Here is a 27884-nt window from a genome sequence, read left to right as displayed (position 1 = left end):
CTTCATTGCTCTGTTCTCCTTGCTGTTCTGTTGCATGCCTATAGTGTTTTGCCTCGGTGTCGTGGGGTCAGATCGGGCACAATTCCCACACTGTGTCTCCAGGGTTGTCCCCTGTAGGTCTATGAGTCAGTGAGGGATGGCATGTCTCATAGTGGGGCCAGCCATACGGTCCTCTCTGTGCACTGGCTGCTCTGAATGGGAATATCATCCTCAAGGCTTGGTGGCCAGAATGTGCTCCACTCTCTCTTCCTCCCCCTTCATTTGCTCCTGTGTGCTCTCATCAGACATGTCCCTCTCCCTGAGACGTAGCTTCAGTGCTGTCCTCTGAAATAAATTAGAAATCCTTTTTCTAACATGCAGTGACACTAAGCTCCACCCTCCTAGGAAAAAAAAATCCCCCTCAGGTAAATAGATTCCAACTCATAGGACAGAATAAAACTGCTCCCCAGAGTCTCCAAGGCCGTAAAATCTTTTCTTTTTTTTTTTTTAGTAGAGCAAATTTATTTTCCATTCAAAAGTGTATACACATTTTGTTTTGTAATATTAGGTGGAATTCCCTCAATGTTAACAGCACTCTTGCTGCTTCCTCCATGGAGTCTCCATTTCCAATTGCCCTTTCCTGGCCCTTTCTGCCTTCTGAGCTCTGGAGAAAATTCTGCCCCTTGATCTCATATGGCTAATTATGGACTGGATGACTTTTGAGTTGTCTTGTAGCTTTGCGATCTCTGGATCCCCGTGTTGTACTGTCATGTGTTTTCAACAAGTCCCCATCAGGCCCTCAGTATAGACTAGTGAATGAGTGCAGCGGTGCTTCAGATTGGCAGCTAGTCTGTTCCATTTGGTTTCCCATTCCAAACCACCCCTACCCCCATTTTTTTTGCAAGCCATTTTTATGGTTTTATGACTTAATAACTCATCTACTTTCAGAAGGAATGTAAGGTCTCTGGTTAGTAAAGGAGGAGCCTTGATGATGTGATGGGTTATGTGCTGTGCTGATAACCCACTAAGCCACGAGGATTCCTAAGACTGCGTTGGGGTTGATTTTTGGTCAGTTTGTAAATAGGTAGGGCAGAAGAAGAAAGGATGTAGAGAAAAGCTTTAACCCTTTGAAAGTAGAGACTATCTTTCTCATCTTTTTTTTATTTTAATCTTTCTCATCTTTATGTGAGTAAACTGCCCCATTTTTCTCCTGGTGGACTCTAACCACTGACCTATGGATTAGTACCTAGGGAAACTAAAATTAAACTTATAATGAGAAATCATTACAAACCTCTCAGAATAATGAAATAAAAAGTAGTGGGGAAAAAATCCTGTATATGCTCGAGTATAAGCCGACCCAAATATCAGCCAAGGCACCTAATTTTACCACAAAAACGGCATTAAAAATGTGCTGGGAAACTCAGGGTTATACACAAGTATATACGGCACTACCAAGGATGTAAAGCAACTGGATCACAGATGCATTGCTGGTAGAAATATGAAGCGGTTTTAATTTTGGGTAATGTCTGTGGGTTCTGTGTGGCCACTGGATTACTGACCCCAGCACAGAAGTAGAGAGCCAAGGAAGGAACAGTAGGTGTCAGAAAAGGTAAGGAAAGATGAAAGTTAGAGAAGAATGTCTGACCTCAGCATTCTGACAATAGAGAAACCAGAGGTGGTCAGACACAGACACACACACACACACACACACAAATGGAAATTCGGCAATAAATTAGAACAACCACTTGCATAAATCTCCAGGAAATTATGCTGACTTTGCAATTCCCAAAGTTTACACATAGATTGCACTTATACATGTTTTTGATATGATAGTTTAGAAAAACAGTAGTTTTCAGGGATTAGGAGAAAAGTTGTGTTTGTGGGTGTGCTGAGAAACAAGTGTGTATGGTTACAAAAAGGCAATACCAAGGATGCCTATAGTGATGGAACTATTCAAATTCTTGACAGGCAAAACTACACACGGGATTAAACTCTATAGAGCTAAACACAAGAAATAATGAAACTGATAAAATCTGAGTAAGAATGCTGACTATTGATGTCAATACTTGTGATAATATCCTATGTAGCTTTATAAAACTTTACTATTGAGAGGAAGTGGTTACTGTATACATAGGATGGGATCTCCATATTATTCATTACAATTGCATGTTATCTTAAAAAAAAAAGCCAGTTTAAAAAACAAACAGAAAAAGACAAACACTAGACAATATAGCACACTAAAACGACAATAAAAGATTTTTTAAAATCTTAAATCCACAAGGAAGGAAAGAACTCGAGAGAAGACAACTATAACATTTTGGTACTAAGAAAGCAAGTGAATAAACCATCAGCCTACTGTGCTGCTGTTACCTGCCTTCCATATGGAGACCCCGAAGACCATAGAACAAAACACTGTTCATTTCTGCGCCATCCCATGATCAGTTGTGGATCAGAACCTTGTGGTATACAAGGTTTTCATTGGTTGATACTAAATCCTGTTCAGCATCACACCCACACACAAGCCTCCAATGACAGCCACCAGTCTAAACATGAGGTAGGTCAACAGGTCTCCCACATAGAAGGTAAAAATTCCACCAATGAATCACCATTACTCTCAAACAGACATGCGATGGTTGAATGTTAAGTCTACAGGAAGAAAAACTGCACATCCCTACACAACACCACAAAAGCCTTCCCTGAAAGGCAGCACCAAATCATTTCAGCTGAGGGAGCAGAGGCAAGTAGCTGGGGGTGGGGATGGCTTAGACTGACCAAAAGCCTGTAAGAAGTAGTTACATTCTTAGATCTCTTTTTTCCCTCAAATATCGGGTTTATTCTCTGGAGATTGGAGGTCTGTGGACTAGGCACAGTGGATAACATGAGTACCACACCAAAATTAAGGCGATTTTTTTCATTTTTTTGTTCCAGGCTTTTTTTTTTTTTTTAAATAACTTCACTCTCAGAAAACTGGCAGTCAGGCCTTATCCTCCAGGAGGATTGGAAGAAGCTTTTAAAAGGAATTTGATAACTCCAAGAGCAAAGACCTAAAGATATGACATCTGGGGTTTCCTATTTTAACAGCCTGGCAAGGTGAAGCTCACTATGGATACGGCCTGACAATGCACTCAGTACCTCCAATCTTTCCGTGTCCCATCTTAACGATGTTTAAACATGTGCAGACAACCAAAGACTACTGGATACCTAAAGAATGCCTCTAACAGGAAAGACAGTTCAAAACCGACAATTTATTAATGAGTCAACGAAGACTAAATATCGTATTAGTAATTACCCATAATACAAGGCTCATTCATACACTGAACAAATATTTAAACAAAATAAATAAATTTAAACAAAATATTTAAACAAACAAAAAGGTCTGCCCTGATAGACCTTACAAGTAGGTGGTTTATTATATTTATAAACACTAAATGATTAAGTACATTCTGTAGTAAACTTGAAAGAGATTAGTATTTTGTGGGGGGCGGGCAGCCTATGGGGCAGGGCAAAGGAGTGGGAGAGGAGACTCTAACAGCACTGCAAATTTTAAACAGGGTTACATTTGTGTAAAGACTACTCAAAGATGAGGAAGCTGGGCGGGGGAGAGGCGGTCCAGGCCTGAGGCCTAGGGGGCGGCTCCCGGTTGCGGGTCGCGGGGCGGGAATGAGGGCCCAAGGGCTGCAAGATGTGTTCCTAAAGATCCACCGCCACACCTTCACCGACGCCAAGGAGTCGAGCATGTTGAGGGCATCCTTAAGCGGCCACCAGAAGAGCAGCAGCTGTATACGGTCCTCCAACTCCTAGAGGGCAGCAAGACACTGGGTGAATGTGCTTCACCACAGACTGCACGGCCCCAGGCCCCAGCCACAGTGGGGCTTGCCTTTCCGGGCAGATGACACATTTGAGGTCCTCCGCATCAAGCCATTCTCCAGCCTGCCTGGGCTCCCCACAGGATTCCGGAAGCAGTGCCAACAAGCAGGCTGTGCAGTGAGGGCCACCTGCTCCCCCACCTCACCCCCACCCCTTACCCCAGCCCACTTCTCCCAAATAAAGGAATTTGGGTTTCAAAAAATATATATGAGAAAGCTGGCCATGCTGTTATCTAAGAAACAAGGATCGCAGTAGTTGGAAACCTCAGTGTCTGAGCCATATGACAAGAGGAGCATACTGAGTAGTTCAGGGAAAAGCAGGTAGCGCAGTATAGCTGGAGGAGAGTAACAGATGGGAAAACGGGAGATGAGGTCACAGAAGAGAAGCAGATCAGGTAGTGCATGATAGGCCATTGGCTTTCCTTTGAATGAAATGGAGAGTGTATGGATTTAAATGAACTTTTGTGGTTACTATGTTGAGCAAGGGATGCCAGTTAGGAGACAGAATGGAATTCTCAGAATTTTAGAGTTGCTAAAAGTCTTAGAAAGGATTTTTTTCCAAGTTTCTTATTTTAATTAAAAGGAAACTGAGACTTCAAAAGTTAAATGAATTCTTCAAAGTCATGCATTAAGTTCTAAAAAATCCACTTGGCATATGTTTCTCTTTTTGAGTACTTTCTAGCTTATCTTCTCTTGTGTTCAGCAGTCTTCTAGGCAGTTGATAAGGTAGCTGATAGCTGACATCTATTTTTTATTTATTTTTTTAAAAAACATTTTATTAGGGGCTCATACATCTGTTATCGCAATCCAAAAACACATCAATTGTGTAAAGCGCATTTGTACATCATTCTCAAAACATTTTCTCTACTTAAACCCCCGACATTAGGTCCTCATTTTTCCCCTCCCTCCCCGCTCCCCCCTCCCTCATGAGCCCTTGATAGTTTATAAATTGGTATTTTGTCATATCTTGCAGCTGACATTTATTTACAAGACTGCGTTCATGTCTAGAATACTCCTCAATACTCAAATATATACATAACAAAAAACTGCTAACTGGCTACACAGAGCATGCAGTCAGATCTGTAATAGCACAATTCAGACCTTCCAGAAATAGCAATGACTCGCTACTGCCAGATCTAATCCTAAAGTTTCACAGTATTATCCAAGTGTATCAGGTGCCCATTAAGAACCAGAAAAAAGAGCCATAATTCTGAGGTATGTGTGAAATTGTGATTTTGCATCCCTGATATTCTATACTCAGGTCTCTCCCCCACCCCCCTACAAGGTTCTTCTCAGATTAGAAAGCAACTGATAAACAATACCCTAAACTGTTGTTAAACACTCAAGGTATTCTCTCTCCCCAATCTTATATGTACTTTAATAGGAAACTCAAAGCCCCAAATCTCCAAAGAAGTTCAGTGAAGTTAGCAGGAAATACTATTTTGAAGACCTCTTAACATTAAATCCTACTGAATAAATTCAAATTTAATAACTGCTTGATAATATACCATATGTGAATCACAAACATAAGACATGGTTCCTACCCTTAAGATGCTCTGCCAAGGAACAAAATACCACAAAGGTAATACAGTTGTTATAAAATGCCCACTATATGTTAGGCACTGAGATGAAAGTCTTTCTGAAACATCATAATGTATTAATTATTTTGAAAAGCAAGGTGCTAGGCAGATAAGTATTTAATAACATTAGAGCCATGATTCCTTATAACTATTAACTTCATAACTGCATTAAGTATATCAAAACTTTTATTGATTTGAGTGAAAGTCTACAGAGCAAATAGGTTTCTCATTCAATATTTCATACACATTTTGTTCTATGACACTGACTGTTGCCTTTAATTTTCATTTCTATTCTATGAAGTAGTTATCAGCTTTACAGATAAGGAAACTGTGATTCAGAGCTGAGTAATGTGTATAAGGACATACAGCTATTCAGAACCAGTGTTCAAGCCAATGTTAGGCAGAACTAAAGAAATGAATCCAGTGACACTCATACATGTGTAAGAAACAGCTTTATATCAAGCAGCTTCATAAATCAGGAAAACATCCCAGCCTAGACCAACTCAAGTCCATAGATCTAATACTAATCCTAAGTCCCTCTTCAGACTCTCACAGTCACAAGCAATGATGCAGAATACAGGAATATCACAGGTGGGTGCAAAGTCTTATGGACCCAATGGCGGTGGATGTATCTCCAGGGCTCTGGCTGCCATCAGGGTCAGCCAGCAGGAAGGTGAAGGCAGAGAGAGGGGGAGGTGAGTTCCCAAGGCCTTCTTTATGAGAAGGCCACGCCCACTAAGGAGGTATCATCAGGCTGATATATAAAAGGCTAGCTCCACTTTTATATATCAAGTTGACATTAAATTTTATAACTACCACAAAACCCAACTCTATGATTCTAAAGTGTAGGCTATTAGCCCCAGCACAATAATTAAATATTTCTATAACACTGATCAGGCTTGATATAGAAAAAGCTGGCTCCACTTTGATATATCAAGTTGACATGAAATTATAGAACTACCACAAAACCCAACTCTATGATTCTAAAGTGTATGCTATTAGCCCTAGCACAATAATCAATATTTCCATCACACTGATGGGAAGATGTTTAATTTCACTTGAAAGTCAGAGGAGCTGACTGATTAAGGCATGCTATAACGAGAAATTGTGATATTTGAACTGGGTCCTAAGTAACAATTAGTTCACAAAGTAGGAAACAACGAGAGTGAGATTAGTTTTCTCCGGGTGAAAAACGATGAGGGTCTGAAATAAAGGAAGTGATGAGAATAGAGCAGATAAGAGGTAAAAAGAGGTATGTATGTAGGAAACAATCTCTCAAAAGGCCTTTTTGACACCCTAGCTGTGAGCAGTGGGGAAATGGTGCTCTGAGGCAGCATTCCCAATTCTAACATTGAGAAAATGCAAAAGCCACACAGTTTGGGAGCAAATAATTAGTTTGTTTTTAACACAGCTTGAAGTGTACTACAGGACTTCAAAAACCTTGTGGGAAAATGGAATTAAAAGATAATGGAATTTTTCCATGAACATTTTTGAAGCCCCCTCATGTAAAAGACTGTATTTCTATACTCTAGCTATAAGCAATCAAAAAATAAAGTTAAGAAAACAAATCCAGTTATAACAGTATCAAAAGGAAAACCATATTCTTAAATGACTTTAAACCAAAAAGTTTAAGATTTATACACTAAAATCTACAAAATATCATTAAAGGAAATTTTTAGTCTTAAAACAATGTAAAGTTTCCCAGTGTTTATGGGCTGGGAAACTTAATTATTAAGATGGACTACTCTCCAAATTGATCTACAGTTTTGACAACAAAACTCTGTCAAAACCCCTGGCTTCTTTACAGAAAATAACAAACTGATCCCAAAATTCATACTAGTGTACTAGAAAAGAACACAAAGAATGTGTAAATGTCAGATGAGATCATATGTAAGTAAGAAGTGTAAAAAAAAAAATGTAAACACTTCAAATGTCCATCAACTGATTAACAGATAAACAACATATTCATATTATTCAGCCATAAAGAGATATATGGTACATGCTATAAGATGGATGAAACTTGAAAATCATAAGAAAAAGAGGATTCACTGGTTGGTTCAGCAGTCAACACTCTCAGACAATAAGTAAAAGGTTGGAGGTTAGAGCCCACCCAGAGGCATCTCAACAAAAAAGGCCTACTTCCCCAAAGGGGGCCATTGAACACCCTCTAGAGCACAGCTCTACTACTCCGACACACACTGGGTCACCATGGGTCAGGACTGACTTGACGGCATCTGGTTGGTTTGCTTTACTAAGTGAAACACGCCACACAGGAAAGACCAAATATTGACTAATTTCATTCACATGAAATACAAGAAAATGCAAATCCATAGAGACAGAAAGTAGATTCAGTGTTTGCCAGGAACTCAGGGAAGGGAAACTAGAAAGTGATTACTATTTCTTTTTCTTTAAATCATTTTATTGGGGACTCTTACAGATCTTATCACAATCCATACATACATGATTACTATTTCTAATGGGTGCAGGGTTCCTTTCTGAAGAGGCAATGGTTGTATAACTTTGTGGTTGTACAATATGCCACTGAGTTGTACATATTTTAAAAGGGTGAATTTTACCAATTCCCAAGGACAATGTTCCAGCTCAGAGCAGACAATGCACGGGGAGGACCGTAGGGCTGGCCCCACCATGGGACACAGCATCCCTCACTGAACCATGATGCTTTGGGGAACAGCACTGGAGACACAGCGCTGGAACAGTGCACAGTCTGGCCCCATCATGCTGGGGCGAGGCACTGAGGGCGGGCAGCAGAGTAACAGGGGGAGCAGAGTGATGAAAGCCCTAGGGAACCTCAAAAAGAGACAGGAAACAGTGTGGCACCCCATCAGACTCAACTGGAAAACATTCGTAAAGGCCAACAAACAGATCTTGAACTATTTATAGGCTTTTCCATTTTTGTCAGTGGCTTTCTTTTTGTTATTGCTATTTTGTGCTTGCTCCCTACTGCTGTTGTTATTGTTTTCTGGGTTTTGACTTCAGGCCTTTGTTGTTTTATTTGGCTTTGCCTGGGTTTTGCACTTATTAATGTATCTTCATGTCTATCTAGATAAGATAGGTGGGATAAATAATTTGGAGATGAAAAGAATGGGACCAATGATTCCAGGGGGATACGGGAGAAGGGGAGGTGGGAGAAAGGAAGTGGGGGGGGGGGGTGACCAACCCAGGGACAAGGGAACAAGTGAACTAAAATCAATGGAAGTTGGTCATAGGATGCCAAGTGAAATCAAGGGCAATACAGCAGCGAGGAATTACTAAACCAAATGAAGGCCGAACATGATGGTGGGACCAGAGGGAAGTAAAATGGAAATAGAAGAAAGAACCAGGAGGCAAAGGAAATTTAAAGAGGCCTAAATACAGGCATGTACATATGTAAATATCTATGTAATGAGAGGGGAATAGAACTATGTACTCATATCTGTATGTTAAGAATTTTAAGGTTGGAGATGAACATTGGGCCTCAGCTCAAGTACTCCCTTAACACAAGAACACTTTATTCTAACAATCCAGCATTCTATGATGCTCACCTTCCCGACAAGATCGCTGAAGACAAAATGGGTGCATAAGCAAATGTGGCAAAGAAAGCTGATAGTGCCCGGCTATCAAAAAATATAGCATCTGGGGTTTTAAAGGCTTGAAGATAAACAAGTGGCCATCTAGCTCAGAAGCAACAAAGCCACATAGAAGAAGCACATCAACCTGTGTGATCATGAGGTATTGATGGGATCAGCTATCAGGCATCTAAGACCCATATCCAAGGTGAAGTGGGGGTGGTGGTGGAGGCAATGGAGTGGGGACCCAATGCCCATCTGTAGACAATAGGACATCCCTTCACAGAGGGGACACAGGGAAGAGATGAGCCAGTCAGGGTGCAGTAGAGCACCAATGAAACACAACTTTCCTCTAGCTGTTTGGTGCTTCCTTCACCCCACTATCATGACCTCAATTCTACCTTACAAATAGGGTTAGACCAGAGCACGCACACTGCTACAGATAACAGCCCGAAACACAGGGAATCCAGGGCAGATAAACCCCTTAGGGCCAACAAGGAAAGTAGAGATACCAGAAGGACTGGGAGAGGGTGGGGGGAGAAAGGGGGAATTTATCACAAGGATCAATCTAGAACCCCCACCAAGGGGGACAAATGACAGAAAAGTGGGTGAGGGGCAACAGAAGATGACGTAAGATACGGAAAAAATAATCTGTAACTTATCAAGGGTTCGTGAGGTAGGGAGGACGGGAGAAGAAATGGGGAGCTGATATCAGATGCTCAAGTGGGAAGAGAATGTTTTGAAAATGATGATGGCGGTGTATGTGCAAATGTGCTTGACACATTGGAGGACTGTATGGAATGTGATAAGGGACGTAAGAGCCCCCAATAAAAGTATTTTTTAAGAAGGTGAATTTTATAAAATATTAATTATATCTCAATTCTTTAAAAAAGAAAAACAAGTGGAGAAAAGGGACAACAAAAATTCATGGAATCTATGTAGCTCATCTCTTCCAAAACAAAATGTTAACTCTCCATCAGTCATCAATTCTAGAAACAGATTATTCAACTTTTAGGCAATATATTAACAAGGAAAGACAGGAACATTGAAGTCATCTGATAAACATGTCAAAAGCAGCAATTCCATCCACTTCTTAAGTCCTGTGTTACTCTGGGTAGACTAGAGAAACAAATCCAGAGACACTCATGTGTGTCTAAGACAGAGTTTTATATAAAAGAGCAATTGTATATTGAGAAAACATTCCAGGCCAGTCCAGATCAAATCCACGAGTCCTATATTAGCCCATACGTCCGCTACCAATCTATAAATTCCTCTTCAGACTCACACAACACATGCAATGATCTTCCACTGAATGCAGAAAGATCACAGGCCAGTGAGTGGAAATTCTTGTGGATCCAGTGGCATTGTAAGCATCTCAGTGCTGGCAGGGGTCTTCACGTGGCTCCTCCAGCGCCAGAGCTCTGGCTGCATCAGTGTAGCTCCATCAGGCTCATTGTCAGTTATGTCTCACAATGAGTGAGTGAGTGCCTCGCCTCCAGTGAGTTATTTATCTCCTTAGCACCTCTAAATGAGGTCATCAAACTGCAACTTGATTGACAGGCTAAACTCCACCCCTTCACTCTTAAGTCTCATATTGACAACAGATTATGTAAATACCACAGGTCCCCAGGCATCATTTCTCAATCTTTCATTAGAATAGTCAGCCATTTAAGATAAAAAGGACAGTATTTGCCCAAGGACAAAGTTCAGAAGGTTAAGAAAGGAGGTGCAATGGGAACAGAAAACAGAGAGGAAGTGAGATAAGGATGGTACTACCAGGGGGTTACAATCAATAGATTTTAATAAAAAGTGCATGAATTGTTGAATGTAAACATTATCGGCCCTGCAAACCTTCACCCAACTCACAATAAAACGTTTACAAGAAACATATAAGATGCTACTTCAGAAGAAGAGAAGTTCTTGTGGCTCAGTTTGTCTCAAGATTCCATAAAAGACTGTTTGCCTCAAGAAAAATGTCCTAACAGAAGACAATTTTTTTTCTTTTCTTTTTAAAAATAATTTCATTGGGGGCTCGTACAGCTCTTACCACGATCCATACACACACCCATTGTGTCAAGCACATTTGTACATTTGTTGCCATCATCATTTTCTAAACATTTTCTTTCTACTTGAGCCCTTGGTATCAGCTCCTCATTCATCCCACCCAAACTCCCCTACCCTTCCTCCCTCATGAACCCTTGATAATATATAAATTATTATTTTTTCATGTCTTACACTGTCTGATGTCTCTCTTCACCCACTTTTCTGTTGTCCATCCCCCTGGGAGGTGGTTATATGTCAGTGATTGCGATCGATTCCCTCTTTCTCCCCCCACTTTATGCTTACCCTCCTGGTATTCAGACTCTCATTATTGGTCCTGAGGAGTTTATCTGTCCTGGATTCCCTGTGTTTCCAACTCTTATCTGTACCTGTGTGTACATGCTCTGATCTAGCCAGATTTGTAAGGTAGGATTGGGGTCATAATAGTGGGGGTGGAGAAGCATTAAAGAACTAGAGGAAAGTTATATGTTTCATTGGTGCTATATTGCATCCTGGCTGGCTCGTTTCTTCTATGTGACCCTTCCATAAGGGGAAGTCCAATTGTCTACGGATGGTCTTAGGGTCTCCACTCCATGTTCCCTTTCATTCACCTTGATATGATTTTTTTGTTCTGGGTCTTTAATGACTGATACATGATCCCATCAACACCTCATGATCACACAGGCTGGTGTGCTTCTTCCATGTGGGCTTTGTTGCTTCTCAGCTAGATAGCCTCTTGTTTATCTTCAAGCCTTTAAGACCCCAGATGCTATATCTTTTGATAGCTGGGAACCATCAGCTTTCTTCACCACATTTACTTATGCACCCATTTTGCAGAAGACTATTTCTTGACTGTGTTCATCAATGAAAGAAAATTGTTATAGAAACTGACACCACAGATCTCTTTGCAAAAAGGGTAAGTGATTATTAGCTTTTAAAAACAAGAACAAAAAAAACTCCTTCCAACATACTCGTTCATCACCACAAGTTTAAAAAACAAACACTTGGACTTATAGAGGTAGTCAAAGATGAAGATAAAGACATGGCTCAGGATAAGTAATAAAACTTAAATACAAAAGATAAAGTTTCATACTCAAGGGTGAGATTCCATCAAATGTAATAAAATCTAGCCAAGCTGAGCCTGACAAGGTCATTTCTCAAAAGAGAAAATTAAAGATGCTTAAGGAAAACAGTTGAGATTCATGCCCAACGAGTCCCAAACCAATAATCTCAGCCAATACTAAAACACTAAAGAAATCCTGTAAAAATGATCTTTTAATAAAAAATTTTAAAAAGAAATTCTGTAAGAAAAAAATAGACTTCATTACTACATTTTTCAAATTCTTTATCATATAGAACTTGTTACTTTTACAGTAAGTTGTTTTAAAATAAAATTTATTTTGTTGTCTTTGAGAATATACACAGCAAAACACACACCCACTCAGCAGTTTCTACATTTCCTTGTCAAGGACACTGATAACATTCAACCACTCTCATTCTCCATTTCTGAACTGCTCCTCCCCCAATGTCATAAATGTACTGTTCTCCAAGGTTCGTATCTGATCTTTCAAGTTGTTGTCTATTTGATGTGATAGAGAGAGCTCATACAGCTCAAGGCAGATCTCTTTTACTAGTGAGAGCTAAACTACTGTTTGGTTTTAAAGAAGACTTGTGGGTGGTATGGGGGTGGAGATTTCATGAGCTACTTTTGGTCTAAGGTTTAAAGAATGTAAAATATCTCAATTTAAAAAAATATCGATTAGATGTTAAAATGATAATATTTTGGATATGCTGACTATTACAAATATTAAAATTGACCTCAAAAAAAGAAAAGGAAAAAAAAAAGACTGTCTCAGGGCAACAGTTTCAAGGGTTTATTCAACCCCGGTAGCTCTAGGAGTCTGGGAGTCCTTAATAATTTTAAATGCTGCTCTGCATTCCCCTCTTCTGTCCGGGATCCTATGGAACCTTTGATCAAAATGTTCAGTGATGGCAGGTCTGGTCTCATGTCAACGGTGCCACCTGTTGCTACTTAAGTTGGTTTCATAAGCACTAACAGTCAGTTTCAATGTCACAGAAATCTCACTACTAGACAATAATCTCAAACAAACACAACCAAATGGACAGGTTGTTTGTAAACTCACAAAAGTAAATTCACATTCCCACCTGCCAAGTATACAGTTCGCCTGGGAGGCATCAGAGATAACAATACTTGTACTTTGTCCCCATCTTCTGACAAAAGTGGCTTTTGTTTTGTCTAGAGTCACCAGATACATCAGCATTAACCAATCAAGTGCCAGGGGCCCAGAACCTAGATAATGCTGCTCCACATTCCTATACAGGGGTTAAGAAACAATCCCCAGCCCACAACTAGATTGGGCCAATTTTCGCAGCTGCCAGGGCCAATAAAGAATGAGAAGGCAGGGATACAGCAGTATAGGTATACCTCTTTCCCACACCAGTGGCTCCTCCATTCTTCTTCCTTAAGATGGTCCACCTTGTTGCCAACTCCAAATTAAAAGCAGAATGGTCTCCTTGGCTTAGCCACCCTGATTGTCCTCTTTAAACACACACACACACACACACACACACACACACACAGTGATGGAATTTTAGTAAACTTCCAAACTGAGGGTGCCTTGCTTTGGGTACTGTCAGAAAGGTTATGAGCCCAGATTCTACCTAGTTAAACCCTAATAAGAGGTTTTCCTCTTACCAGAGGGAACATTAATAGGCTATCCTAGAAGAGCTGTTAAAAAACTCAATATACAACCATTTCCTGTACCTTGAAATGTTAATACCAAGGGGTGAAAGGTAAAAAAAAGTATAACAAGAAAAGAAGAGGTGTGGAACCATTCCTCTGAAGGAAATGCTCAGATCCCAGAGATCAAGCCAACCTCCCTCCCTTTCCAGCCACATGGCAGCCAAAGCCAAGAATAATTCTTCCACTTTCAAGGTCTTCCACATATTTCTCTCCTCAGCCAACTCTGGAGCGAGGATGAGAGACTTTGTTGGCACATGCCAGCTCTTGTTTATGAGCTGGTTACCACCTCAAAGGCTGCTTTGGCCCAAAGCCTGTCCTCTCTTTAAAGGATCTTTCAAACTTCAAAACAGGACCTTAGCTTGGAATCTTCTCAAGACACTAATGTGAGTGAACACTATTGCTTCCAGCTTGGACGCTGCTCCAAGCAGCCTCGGGGGACTATACTCACTTTCAGGGAGCAGTGCACATCATCCTATATGGAAAGACTTTCTACTCACCCGTGCAAAGTAGAGCAAAATGGAAATTTTCATAGTAAAAGTAAAAGAAAATACTTCCTGCCACGAAATCACCCTTTTCATCAATGACCGTCAGGAAAGAGGGCATAAGAATTTAAAGAACCCAAAGTCAGGTGTTCTCCTTTGTTACCACAGTATGGCAGAGAATGCGGGAAGGAAGAGGTATATTTTGAACCCTGCCCACAGATTATTTCTGAAATGTTGTAATAGCAATTTTCCTAGGTTGAATTCCGTACTCCAAAGGTCAGGCAATGAAGAGAGAGGTTTGGAAGCCAGATTCTAGAACTTCCTCCCCACCCCCCACCCTCACTCTTGCCCCTGCCTTTCTACCCTCCTATAAATCCTTTTTTCCCCTTTATTCCACCTCACCTTTTAGGGATTGAGGGAGAAAACATGAAGCTCAGATGTACTTAAATATAGTTATGGGTTTAGAGCCTGTTTCTCTAATGTCTTTGAAGAAATGGGTTGTGGGATTTTTTTGTTAATGGAAATAATGCATTCACAACAGAAAACTGCAGATATCACATACGTACCCAACTCAACTGCATTTTCATAAACTTACCACAGTTGTATAGGTAGCTACTACATCAAGAAGCAGATGATGATAGCAAATGGCAAATCTGCCCCCAGAGGGCATTGAGCAGTCTCTGGGGACATCTCAGGTTGTTACAGGGTGGAGTGTTACCGGGATCTAGCTTCAACAAAGAATTATCCAGTCTCAAATATCAATAATGCTATTGCTGAGAAACACTCGATTGTGATAACCCAGAAATACTCTGTACTTCCTCTCCAGAAAGGACTTTTAACACTAAAATGTAAGACTCTTTTGCCCTGGCCAAAAATATCTGCTGTTTCATGCTGCCATGAGGAGCCAGGGCATAGCCCAAATAATCATACATGAAACAATTCACTAGCCTGGAGTAACAGTTTGTCACCTCCAGTCTGCAAGGAAGAGAAAACAGAACTCACCTTTGTTACTGGCCTACTGCGAAAACCAGATGCAGCCACAGTGGACCTTTAGATCATTTAATTCATAATAAATTTAAAGACAAGATTCAGAGAGGTAATCTGTGAAAGACCTCACATTTATTAAATGGTAGGGTGAGGATTCAAATACTTCTTCAAATGCTTGATTATAAGTTGTGCTCTCTATTCTTTCAGATGATTTCAAATTATGAAATGGAGTAATTTGGAGATAAAGCAGAGAAAAGAAGGAAAAAAGTGGTTGAAACATGCTAATTCTTTCCCTGCACAACAGTAATGTGGGAAAGGAATTTTTCCTTAAAGCATGACTCAATCCACTTGCTCACTCCCATCCTGTCAACTCTGACTCACAGGGACACTATAGGGCAGAGTAGAACTGCCTTTCTTGGATTTCTGATGCTATAAATCTTTACAGGGGCAGAAAAGTCTCATCTTTCTCTCACTGAGAGGCTGGTAGGTCTGAGCTGGTGACCTTGTGCTTAGCAGCCCAATATGTAACCCATTGTTCCACCAAGACTCCCATCTCAATCCAGTAACCACCAAATATGAAGGAGATTTAAAAAGCTAATTGAAAAATGGAATTAAAAGATATGAAATTTTCCCATGAACTTTCTGTATAACCCAACTCTAGAACCAACCAAAATCTATAATCCTTTTCAGAGGATTTAAAAGTTTTATAGACATATGTTCCCAGTTGTGATTTTGTATACTCTTTATTACACAGAGAAACACCTCCTTATAATACCCACTCCTCATCTATCAACAGAGTTCGGTTCCAAAGACCAGGTTTCTATTAAAAATTGGTATTTTGTGAGAAGCAGGCTGACCTCTTGGAACGACTGTGGAACTACAGCAACACTGTACTCTGGAGCACAAGGCCATGCTGTCAGGGCTGGTGCAGGGTCAGTCTTCGGCCTGGTGGCTAGACTAGAGGGCACAGTGGCAGCTCTGGGGTTCAGGCAACTGGAGGGATCAAGACAATTGGTGGGGTTGCCTCCTGTGGGTATGCCCCTCAAAGCCACCGCTCCACAGCCAATGCCATATACTATATCCCCACAGCCTAAAGAGAAACAAGTGACACCTACTGGCCAAGAATGGAGACCAACAGTTCCCTGTAAAAAGAGCTTGGAAGGGAAGGCTGGCAGCCTGGGGCATGGTGGAGGTAGCCAGCTTTTGCTATAATATCCACTTATCCCTTCTGCTCCAACACTCGGACGCTTCAGGGTGCTGGCGTAACGAGGAACACCAGCAGCAACCTCCTCCACCTGTGCTTTTGAGGGCTCTTCTAGGAAGCCTTCCCTCAAAATTAGCCTCTTTCATATAAAAAGCTACAATGGTGGCTGCTGTAATGGCAGCTCCTGTGGTGGGGGTGGTACCAGCTGTGTAGTTACAACATTTCATGTCAACTTGTCGATCAAGTCACACAGCCTGATGATGTCTCCTGATGGGTGTGACCTTTTCATGAGGATTCTGGGAACTTCCTCTCTCCCTGGAGGAGGGCCACACTCTCTTCTTCACCTTCCTGTTGACAAGCCACGTAGAGTCATGCTGATGGCAGCCAGAGCCCTGGAGATGCGTCCACCATTACTGGATGCTCAAGACTTTGCACCCATTGGCCTGTGATCTTCCTGCATTTTGCATTATTGCATGGGCTGAGTGAGTTTGAAGAGAGATTTATGGACTAATATCAGATTTATGGACTTGATCTGGACTGGGCTGTGATGTTTTCTTGATATACAATTACTCTTTGATATAAAGCTCTTTTGTATACACATATAGTGTCCCTGGATTTGTTTCTCTAGTCAACCTGGTGTAACACACCAGCAAAAGCCTTTTGCTGGAGAGTTGCTGCTTCAGCTGTGGCCTGACAGACAATAGTGGCTCTGTGTGTGGGTCAGGAGCTAAATACTGGGAAGAAACCCAAGTTATAATGTGCAAAGTAGTTCAATAGGTTTTTTACTACAGCTATAAATCACTACAGCTATAAATCTGAAATGCTGGATAATTATAGTTGTTAAGAGAGGAGTAAGTGTATGTCATGTATGTTAACTACCTTCATGGTGTTCTTTAGGGCTCTATTTTGGGTCCTCATCTTTTCATCTTACCCAACACACACATATTTTCCCTGGGTAAGCTCATTCATTTCTACGGAATCAATTATCGTTCATTTTTCACATAATGGTAATTCTGCAGTCTTTAGATTTCTAGTTCTCTCATAGGACTTCCAAACCTCAGAAGACATTTCTATTTGGTTGTTCCTCCAAATTAACTACGATTCATACTTCTGATTATTTACTTAAATTTTTCATGGGTATTTATCTTCTTTGATCACTCCCCCCTCAAGGGTCAGATTTGATTATAGGTTCTCAACATCTTGTAACTTTCCCTTTTTATCACTTTTAAGAGTGCATAATTATATATGTACATGTTATTATTTTATTCAGTCTGTCACTGCTACTAAACTGTTGTCTGGAGCACAAAATCAAACGCCAATTCACTGCCACTAAATCCATTCCAACTCACAGTGATCCTATAGTATATAGTAGAACTGCTCCCTAGTGTTTGAGAAATCTTTATGGGAGCAGAAAGCTTCATCTTTCTTCCAAAGAGTGGCTGCTAGGTTTGAACTGTTGACCTTGAAGTTAACAGCTCAACAAACAACAAACTACACCACCAAGACTCCTTTAGTCCCAAGAAAAAAGGGAACAATGTGTTTTGCTTACCATTGCATCCCCTGTGCAAACGCAAACTAAATTCACTGCCATCAGGTCAACTCTAACACATGACTCTATTAAAACCTCAAATATGTCTAAAACGAAATCATCTTTTTCAACTCTGTCCTTGCAAATGTGCCCTCTTCCCAATGTTACCTCTATCAGTAAGGTGGCTCAAGGCAAAACCCTAGTCAAGCCTCTTCCAATTTCACCCCAACATGAAATCAATGACCAAGGTGCTGGTTAATGAAGGAAATTTTCAAACTCACTCACTTTGCTCTTTTTGTATTACTACCTACTATTGTTATGGATCATGTGTGTCCCCCTCCAAAAGTGTGCTATAACTCCAAACTTCTTTATCTGTGGCAGGAGCCTTGGTGGCCTAGATCACTATGAGTCAGAATTGACTGATGGCAAGGAATTTGGTTTATACCTGTGGGTGAAATCCTATTAGAATAATTTCTTTGTTGCTTTAATGAGGAGTTATCAGTATGGAGAGTGTCTTAAGCCAATTTCCTATGCAGTATCCAAAGAGCAGTGAAGGAACAGAGATACAAGCATAAAGGGAGGGGAAGCTACATGCCACAGGAAGATCACCAAGACACAGAAATCAAGACACAGAAATTGACTTTTCCCTTTTGGGGCCATCACTGAAGAAGTAGTGGCCAAAATGAAGTCCAATCCCTTTGTGATCCCGGACCAAAAACCGGAAAAGGCATTTCAATGCACCTTCCCATGTTCGCAGGGAAATTATGTCTTCCCCTCTTTCCAAGGAACTGAGACAGAAATACAATGTTCAGTCCATGCCTATCCGCAAGGATGATAAAGTTCAGGTTGTGCGAGGACACTACAAAGGTCAGCAGATTGGCAAAGTGGTCCAGGTTTACAGGAAGAAATACTTCATCTACATTGAGCGGGTACAGCGAGATAAAGCGAACCACACCACCGTCCATGTGGGCATTTACCCCAGCTGGGTGATTATTATGAGGTTAAAACTGGACAAAGACCGCAAAAAGATCCTGGAACAGAAAGCCAAATCTTGACAAGTAGGAAAGGAAAAGGGCAAATACAAGGAAGAATCACTTGAGAAGATACAAGAGCAAAATATCTTGTACACAACTTCCATTAAAACCGGCACACTTGAAAATAAAAGACACAGATTGAAAACTGACAAGGACTTTTCCCTAGAGCTGGTACCCAGAATCTGAACTGTCTGGCCTCCTAGCCCATGTGAAAACAAATTGATTCTACGAAGCCACCACTTGTGATATTTGTTATAGCCACACTAAGAAATCAAGACAACCAATCTCATTCAGGCCTCCATCGTTCTTAACAGGTTTATGTCAACACCTTCAATTGCCTTCATATTAAGTTTCCCATAAGCTCTCTAGGTGGCATCAAGATTTAAAGTGAAAAAGTAATGACCCTAATCCTCAAAAAATGAAGAAAAAAGACCTCCTGATATCTTTCCATGAGAGGAGCCTTGATGGCACAGGATTATTTGTTGGGCTGTCAACAGCAAGGTCGTAATTCAAAACTACCAACCACTCCAAGGGAGAAAGATGAAACTGTGTTCTGTAAAGAGTGACAGTCTTGGAAACCCACAGTAGTTCTGCTCTGACCTATAAGGTTGCTATAAGTCAAAATTGACTCTATGGCAGTGAAAAGAAAAGTATCTTTCCATAGACCTCAGCATGAAATCTAAACTCCTTAACGCTTTTAAGCTTCTCTACTATCTAACCCCTGCCTACACCCCATCCTCACACACCTCCATTCTATCTCTCACATTCCAGTCACAAAAAACCTTTTTTTTTTTTCCAGTTCTCCTACTGTCCCATACTCATGTTACCTGTTTGACACAAAGTCTATTGTCCTCTCTCCCTTCACCTGTTTAAGGCCTATTCATCCTTTTAGGACCCTGTTTAACCATCACTTTCAAAGAGAAATCCTCCCTGATCCTACTCTTGATGCCCTCTGGCTCCACTTGCTTCCACTATGTGATCATAACTTTCAAATTTTGTTATGCAAACTCATTTACCTGTTTCTACCATCCGAATATAAATTTGACAAGAGCAGGGATTATGACTATCCTATAGGAGTCCCTAAGAGTTGGAATCTGAACTATGAAATGATCTGATATATGTGTATTAACTCCCAATTAATAATACTTTTTTAAAAAAGAGTTGGAATCGACCCAGCAACAAAGGATTTGTTTTCATTTTGGATCCTGCCCCTACTCCTTTTGTAAAGTCATCCCAATTCACAAAATATGTGGGGCAGGTTACATTTTAAAGAGGCACGCAGAGTTTCCCAGGTCAATAAGCTTAGAATTTCTATTTCTGGGAGCTCTGTCCTGGCCAAAGTGCTTTCTAAGACGAGGCAAACTATACTTTTCTCCCTGTGTGTGATGCTGTATTGGCCTCCGCCCAGAATCATTGCTACTCAGCTCTTCAAAGATGAAGACTTCTGTCTCTCCAGTGCAATAGCACAATTGCAGTGTCTTGTCCTAGAGCTGCCTGAACAAGCACAGGCTAAAAATAAATGCTATTGACAGCACTGTCATCTCTAAGCAGTAGCTAATAGCAAATGTGAACTACGGTATGTGTAAAACCTCAGTGTCAAAATTAGCACAGTGGATCTCTTGATTTAGCTAATACTATGTCCAGACTAAGCCATGCCCCTGGCAGAATACATAAAAAATGACTACTTTTACCTGGTTAATTACTTCCAATTAAGGAGTCTTGCTGGAGCAATGGAATGGTCAGAGAAGGCCACTGGAACCACCAGCTGCTCTGCATAAGAGAAGAGCTGGCACTCTGCTCTGGTAGAGATGGCAGCCACAAAAAGCCTATGGAGCATTTCTACTCTGTCTGTTCTTTGGGCTTGCTATGGGTCGGAATCAATCAGTGGCACACAACAGCAACAACCATTTTTAATTGGAGACGACGAGAAGAGCCCTCTTTATATCTGTTTAACTAGACAAAATCCCATCTGTTTAAAAACAAGACAAAAATAAACAAACAACAAGACCAACAACAAATGTAAAAGTAAATTTCAGAAACAATGAAAAATAACTAAAACAATAACATTTTCTAAAGTAAGGTTTAGAGTCCAGCTGAAAGTCAGAGAAGGTTATAAAGTGGGAGTGTTGGGTGTATCTCAAGAGATCTGCCAAAAACCCTGGGCCTTTGAGAGACTAAGCTCAGGGATGTTTATGTTGATAAGAGGATACCAGTTGATCTACTGTTCCCAAGGGAAGGCCTTAAGGTTATTTTACGGAAATAGTCTTGTTTCCATGATCTTTTGGTTGCATATTTCTCACTCATTTTTGCTTGTCCCTTCCTATATCTAATACAACCAAATAACTTACATGTGGCTGGCAAACAAGAAAGAACTATTTGAGTGGTTCTGGCCTCAGAGAACCATTGTATGCCACGTACAACACGCTCTGGAGGGAGCTGGAGATGGGCAACTGAAACTGCCTTGAACAGACCCGAATCTGGTCTCCATTCCTATTTGCCTCTCACAGTGCAAAAATATCTCACTCGGCTTAAAGTAATTCCAGTATTTATGGAAACATATTTTTCATCGGAACAGTCCTTAAAACACAAGCCAGCCTTTGTATAGGAACTTCAATGGAAGTAATCAATTCTAACTAATGTGATAATGAAAACTCAGAGTATTAGAGCTATATTCCTAAAAGATTATCCCCAACACAAGAACCCTATGGGTTGGGCAATGAAACAGCAGAGTTGAGGAGAATCCTGAGTGTGTAGTAAGACACTTAAGAATTACATAATATTTAAAGCATAGAACAGAGTTCTACCTGGATATGGCAAAGAGAAAAAAGTTCCCTAGCTAAGGAGATACAGGGATTCCCCCAGAGGCATCAACAGTAAAAGCCAAAGTCCTTTCCCCTGCAGCAGTAATGTGACCACCAAGCATGTGAGAAGAGCTGTTGAACTTTTAAAATATACATCTATACAAGGAAGCTTTGTGGTACATGAGACACGTCACTGAAAGGTTGGTGGTTTGAACATACCAGCTGTTCCTAGGGACAAGGAAGAGGCAGTTGGCTTTTCTGATCATTCACAACCTAGAAAAGCCTAGGGGACTGTTCTACTCTGTCCTATAGAGTCTCCTTGAGTCAGAATTGACTCACTAGCAGTGGGTTTGAGTTTTTATGTACATGTTTGATATTCCCAGCCCAGAAATTTAACTTCAATAGGGGCCTCGATATCACTAGTCTGTAACCCCAATGCTAATTTCTGAAGTCTCCAGTCACTTTGGTTAGTGTAAATATAATGAATATGTACTACACCTTTTTACAATACTATCTCTCACTAAGGTTTGAATCTATGCACAGCTGAGTGCCTGACTTCTGAAGTAACACATCAACTAAAAAATATCAACTCTGAACCAAGTGCACTGGGTACTAGTTTATAAAAAAACGGTTTACATAAAGAGTATCCACTCTTACCAAATCAGAGCACAAGAAATAACTTAATAGCCAGACAGGTCTGGCTTATCAAAGTACATTTATTTGCCTGTAAAGCTAAACCTCCATGGTTTAAAAAGCAATTCGGGTATTTTTCAGACACACAATTCAACTGTACTCTCCCAGTGGGCAGCATTTCAAATTGAAACATTGCAGTCAGGACCTAAGAACGACCTTTTTCATCCCAACAGCTTGTAACAATTTTACAAAAAATGTATCTCAATTCATTCATTTCCTGATGTGAGGCTACGTATAGGGGTGTCAATTTCCTCAGAAAGGCTCGGGCCTACACTCTACAAGGATTAGAGGGTTTAAGAGATGGGTAGACAACAAAAACTTTCCAAACAAAAGCAATCATGCCATGTTGACTTTTAATCTTTAGGACAATTCAGAAGGGGGTGATACAAAAAAAAAAACAACTGACTTTAATGAAAAATGATTTAGCAAGAGCCATGGTTCTTCAACCTGAGGCCACCACCAGCTACCAAAAGGAGTCTAACACAATATTCATTACTGATAAAAACAGATTTTAAGGCAAAATCAGGTATAAGAGACACTGAAAAGCATTATATAATGATTAGTCAATTGATCAAAAGGGCATAACCATAAGAAATATCCATGCATACAATGAAAGAGCCCCCCCAAACATTATTAATCAAACACAGGATTGAAGACAGAAATAGACAACTCTACGATAGTAGTAGGAGAATTTAATACACCACTTTCAATGAAGGACAGAACTAGAAAGAAACTCAACAAAGACAAAAGAAGTAAGCAACACAACTAACTTGATGTCATAGACATGTATATTACAAAGCATCTTCTTAGAGCACATTATAAAATTAAAAATCAACAATAGGAAGATCAAGGGAGAAAATAGATGAAAACTGAATAACCCCTTACTTAAAAACTATTGGGTAATGGAATAAAAAATGAAATTTAAAAACTTCTAAGAAAAACAAACGAGCATAACAAAATTGTCCCAATTAACCAAATGATGAAACACTAAAACCCCAAACTTCCATGGCTCTAAATACTCTAAATCACTCTCTCCCTCAAGCCTTTCCAGGAACCCAAAAAATTTAAAATATTAGCTATCATAAATTCTTTATTTTCAAAGTTTCCAGGGATTATAACTCACCAATCTCTAAGGATATCCTTTCCCTTAATTTCACATTGACCATGCACCTCAGAGGCCATAATATAAGTTAACAGTTAACATTTATTGATAGGCACTGTGTTGTGTGTTTAACCTTCTTTGTTTTATTTAATCTTAGTGATAACTTTGGTCAGTACTATTATTTTCCCTCCAGATTACAGATGAGGGGGAAAAAAGGTTTAGAAAGGAATAATCTGAATAGTTCTATCTTCATTAGTCCTGAATTGTTAGGCATTCCTTCCAATTTCAGGTCCCTGTAATTTATGCATCACAGAAAATATGTATCCAGGTATGACCCACACAAACAATATCGTAACTACTCCCCAAGGTTACATGCTAGCCCTTAAAATTTTTGGCAAATTTCATCTTCACTCTTAAGATTCCACTACAGGTGAAGGGAGACGCCGGGACAGTGTAAGATATGACAAAATAATAATTTATAAATTATCAAGACTTCATGAAGCAAGGGGTAGAAGGGGGAAAAATGAGCTGATGCCAAGGGCTTAAGTGGAGAGCAAATGTTTTGAGAATGAGGAGGGCAATGAATGTACAACTGTGCTTTACACAGTTGATGTATGTATGGATTGTGATAAGAGTTGTATGAGCCCCCAATAAAATGATTTTTTTTAAAAAGATACCACTGCAATAGTTTTCAAACGTTAGCATGTTTCACAATCAATGTTTAAGAGCTTGATTCAAAAACAGGTTGTTGGGTGCCTCAACCCTACTTTCTGATTGGAGGCCTAGAGTCTGAGATGCTAAATTTCTAACAGTCCCCAGATGCTGTAGACTGTTAAGATGCTTTATTAGGAGAAGAAAGTAATCCCCCGTCGGCTTAATTTATCACCATCTCATGTGAAAACATTTCTCTCTTGAGCACTTCCAACAAGAGAGCCACTTAGGGTTTTAAAATACTTACAGGGTCTGAAAGCCAAAAGGCACCTTTCTTTCCAATTTCACAAAGGCTCCAACAGCACCAGTGATCGTAAGACACTAGAAATCCAGGAGGAAAATGGAAGACAGAATGGTAAACTCTGCTCAAGAATCACCACTCACAATTGACTTCTTCAGCCTAAAAGGGCATTCCTTTGGGATCCTTGGGGCAACAGAGATACACTGACCACCAAAGAATTGTTTAATACTAGCATACACACACACACACACACACACACACACACACACTCCTAAAGATTAAGAAAAATTTGACCAATAAACAGAAAATCTCAAAACTCTAAATTCCTCCTGTCTCTTTTTTGTTGTCACACCATCCTCCATCTCAAAAGATCAACTCCTCTTGTTCTAAACCTCAAATATATACTTTCCTAGGTTGCTTAAAACTGATTATGTCACGGTCACCCGGGATAAAAGACTTCAGGATATAGATTTGTTAAAAATGTCTCCTCAGGCAACCAGGGAAGCCTCTTACTTGGGTGGGTGCTCTCAACCATGACTAAATTGTACCAAGAGAAATATATTTTAAAATATTAATATGGTCTGGCACCTTCCTGATGCTAATGCTTCCAGGCCCATCCCAATGGCACAACTGGGAAATTAACTGAAAAGAAAAGCAATCTCCCTCTGCGCTCTACTTCAGATGCTCCCCCTCCACAGCTCTGCCCATGGACAGGCTCATTCTATACATATACACAGAGAAAGAACACACACAAATAACTCTCGGCAGGAACCAAAAATCACAGCCTAACCCCATGGTTTTTAAGTGAGCAAGTCCAATTTTATTCTTTGTAGCTCTCGACACATGCTGGCTGGGAGCCGTCTGGATTTTTTCTGCCTTGTTCCAGCACCAGAAGGCTCTGCACTGCAGGTCAGGGGATGATAAGGAAATGAACAGTGTAATTTCCAAGGCCTCTGAACGCCGTCCTGTCAGCAGCTCTGGAGGCGGGTTACTCAAGCATGGCTTGAAGAGTGAAAACCACAGAGAGCAGGGCTCAGCCAGCCAGCAGTGGCAAGACCTCAGCTGTGCATGTTAGTGCCTCCTCTAGCCTGAGAGCTCAAGCCCTGCTGCCTGCCTGGATCAACTCTGCTGGCAAAAGTTCTTATACCCAAATGGCAAACATACAAGTTCACACTGGGGGAGAGAGATTAGGGACTAGGACTTGGATTTTCTATGCACTCTTGTATAAAAACAGAAACACTTAGTGCTCTTCCAGCATCCATGAGATTTCATGTGCTGGCAGACCCACAGTAGCATCTATTTGATATTTCCAACCCCACACCAGGGGTATGACCAGAGAGAAAATTCATGTGAAATTCAACAGGCCACTACAATAACCTCTGAAGTAAAATTTTGGCCTTCTCTACCCCTGATCCAATAACTATAAACATCAGTGGCATTAGAACACATCACCAGCATGAAAATTTCCCAGCCCAGGTTTGGAACAACTTTTGAATACAGTGTTGAAGGTCTTAGTAAACATTTCTGGTCTATTCAGACCACAGTGGAATGTTGCTGCCGAGGGCAGTCTAAGGCATATTTCAACTCAAATCATGCTTTTCTTCCCCACCCCACCCCCATAGTTTATGAAATGTTTTCTGTGTGCAAAGCACTCTTCTAGGTGGATTGTACGTGAATTAACTCATTTAATTTCACAGCAACCCTAGTTATTGTTTTCCTCATTTTCAGATGAGAAACCTGAGACTGAATGGTTAATCAATTTGCTCAAAATCACTCATTTAATAAGTGGCAAACTTGGGATACAAACTCAGTTAAGTCAGCTCCAGAGGCTACACCAGTGTTTGTCTAAGAGGGAGATACTGGCACAATCCAAGAAGGCTGCAAAAGCAGGTACTTATACTTTATCCTGGCTTGTGGGCTAAAGTACAAAAGTTTTTCATTGCAAGGGGGTTGTAATTCTTTTCTACAAAGGAGGTAGTAGGACATAAAAGTTTGGGAACCTATGGTCTGCACCCTAAAATATCATGATATACACTGATACACATAAGAGTTGATTTGAAATCTAAGTTTAGAAGGCTACTGTTTTAAGTTGTACGAGGCTCCTAATGCTTACCTTCTAACAACTTTTCACAATGGTTCTCACACCTTAATGTGTTTAATAGTTGTCTAGAGAGCCTTCTAAATTTCTGGGACCCTGCCCTTCAAATGTATTTAATAGATTTGAAACAGAATTTTAAAAATCGGTACTTTCCACAGTTGGGTCACAGGGTGTGCACAGGTAATTTCATAGATCACACGCTCAGAAACTGCTCTGGATGGTAAAGTTCTTAAGTTTCTTCAAGAGCAGGATCCATTTCTGTTTTACTCCCAAGTATATTCTCAGTACCAACCACAGTACCTGGAATCTAAAATGCACTCAATCAATGGAGTGAATGAAAATCCAAATCCAGGGATACATATGGTAGCCAACTAAAAAGGAGGGGGGAAAAGAAAATAAAGAAATGGGTATGGGGGGAAAGGGCACTAATGCACCAAAGGGGAGGGTATTGTTTGTATCTCCACAGGGAAAGAGGGACCAGACTTCAACCCAGTGCTCCAAGATGGGAATGCTACCTGCCGGCATGAAGTAGGGAACCAGTGGAGTGGTCTGAGGGACCGGCCACAATCCCAACTACGAGGACACCTGCCGCTCCCCACAAAAGAATTTATTTCAAAGGACAGCACTGAAGCTGCAGCTCAGGGAGAGGAGTATGTCTGATCAGAGTACACGGGAGCAAATGAAGGGGAAGGAAGAGAGAGTGGAGTACATCCTGGCCCACCAAGCCTTGAGGACGATATTCCCGCTCAGAGCAGCCAACCCACAGAGACCACATGGCCGGCCCCACTATGAGACACGACATGCCTCACTGACAACACTGGAGACACAGTGTGGGAATTCTGCCCAACCTGATCCCACCAAACCAGGGCAAAACACTAAGAGCATGCAACAGAACAGCAAGGGGAACCAAGTCCCCAGGGAATACCAAAAATAGACTTTGGGTTCAGGGCTTGGCATCCCATCAGACTCACCTGGAAAACACCCCTAAAGGCCAAAAACAGTCCTTGAACTAACTACAACCTTTTCTTTCTTGTTGTTGTTGTGTTTTTTTTGTTGTTTTTGTGTCATGGCTTTTTGTTGTTGTTGTTGTTTTGCTTTCTTTTGTTGCTTGGTTTTGCTGTCTTGTTTTTGTGCATGTTATTTTCTCCACAGGTCTGCCTAAATAAGATAGGCAGGATGAACAATCTGGAGGAGAAAACAGGACCAAC

General features: G+C 40.6%; 2 protein-coding genes across 2 annotated transcripts in view; one reads left to right on the top strand and one right to left on the bottom strand.

Moving 5' to 3' along the window:
• Positions 1–27884, bottom strand: part of ZNF609 (zinc finger protein 609) — a 192576-nt gene that overhangs the window by 152638 nt on the left and 12054 nt on the right.
• Positions 18761–19051, top strand: LOC105979833 (60S ribosomal protein L26-like). The gene has a single exon (XM_045294947.1). The coding sequence runs from the start codon at positions 18761–18763 to the stop codon at positions 19049–19051; it is 291 nt and encodes a 96-aa protein (XP_045150882.1).

This window comes from Echinops telfairi, unplaced genomic scaffold (assembly GCF_000313985.2).
Source record: "Echinops telfairi isolate 266 unplaced genomic scaffold, ASM31398v2 ScPeMD7_4048;HRSCAF=4782, whole genome shotgun sequence".
In the NCBI taxonomy this organism is placed as follows: domain Eukaryota; kingdom Metazoa; phylum Chordata; class Mammalia; order Afrosoricida; family Tenrecidae; genus Echinops; species Echinops telfairi.
This window is presented reverse-complemented; position numbering and strand designations above follow the sequence as displayed.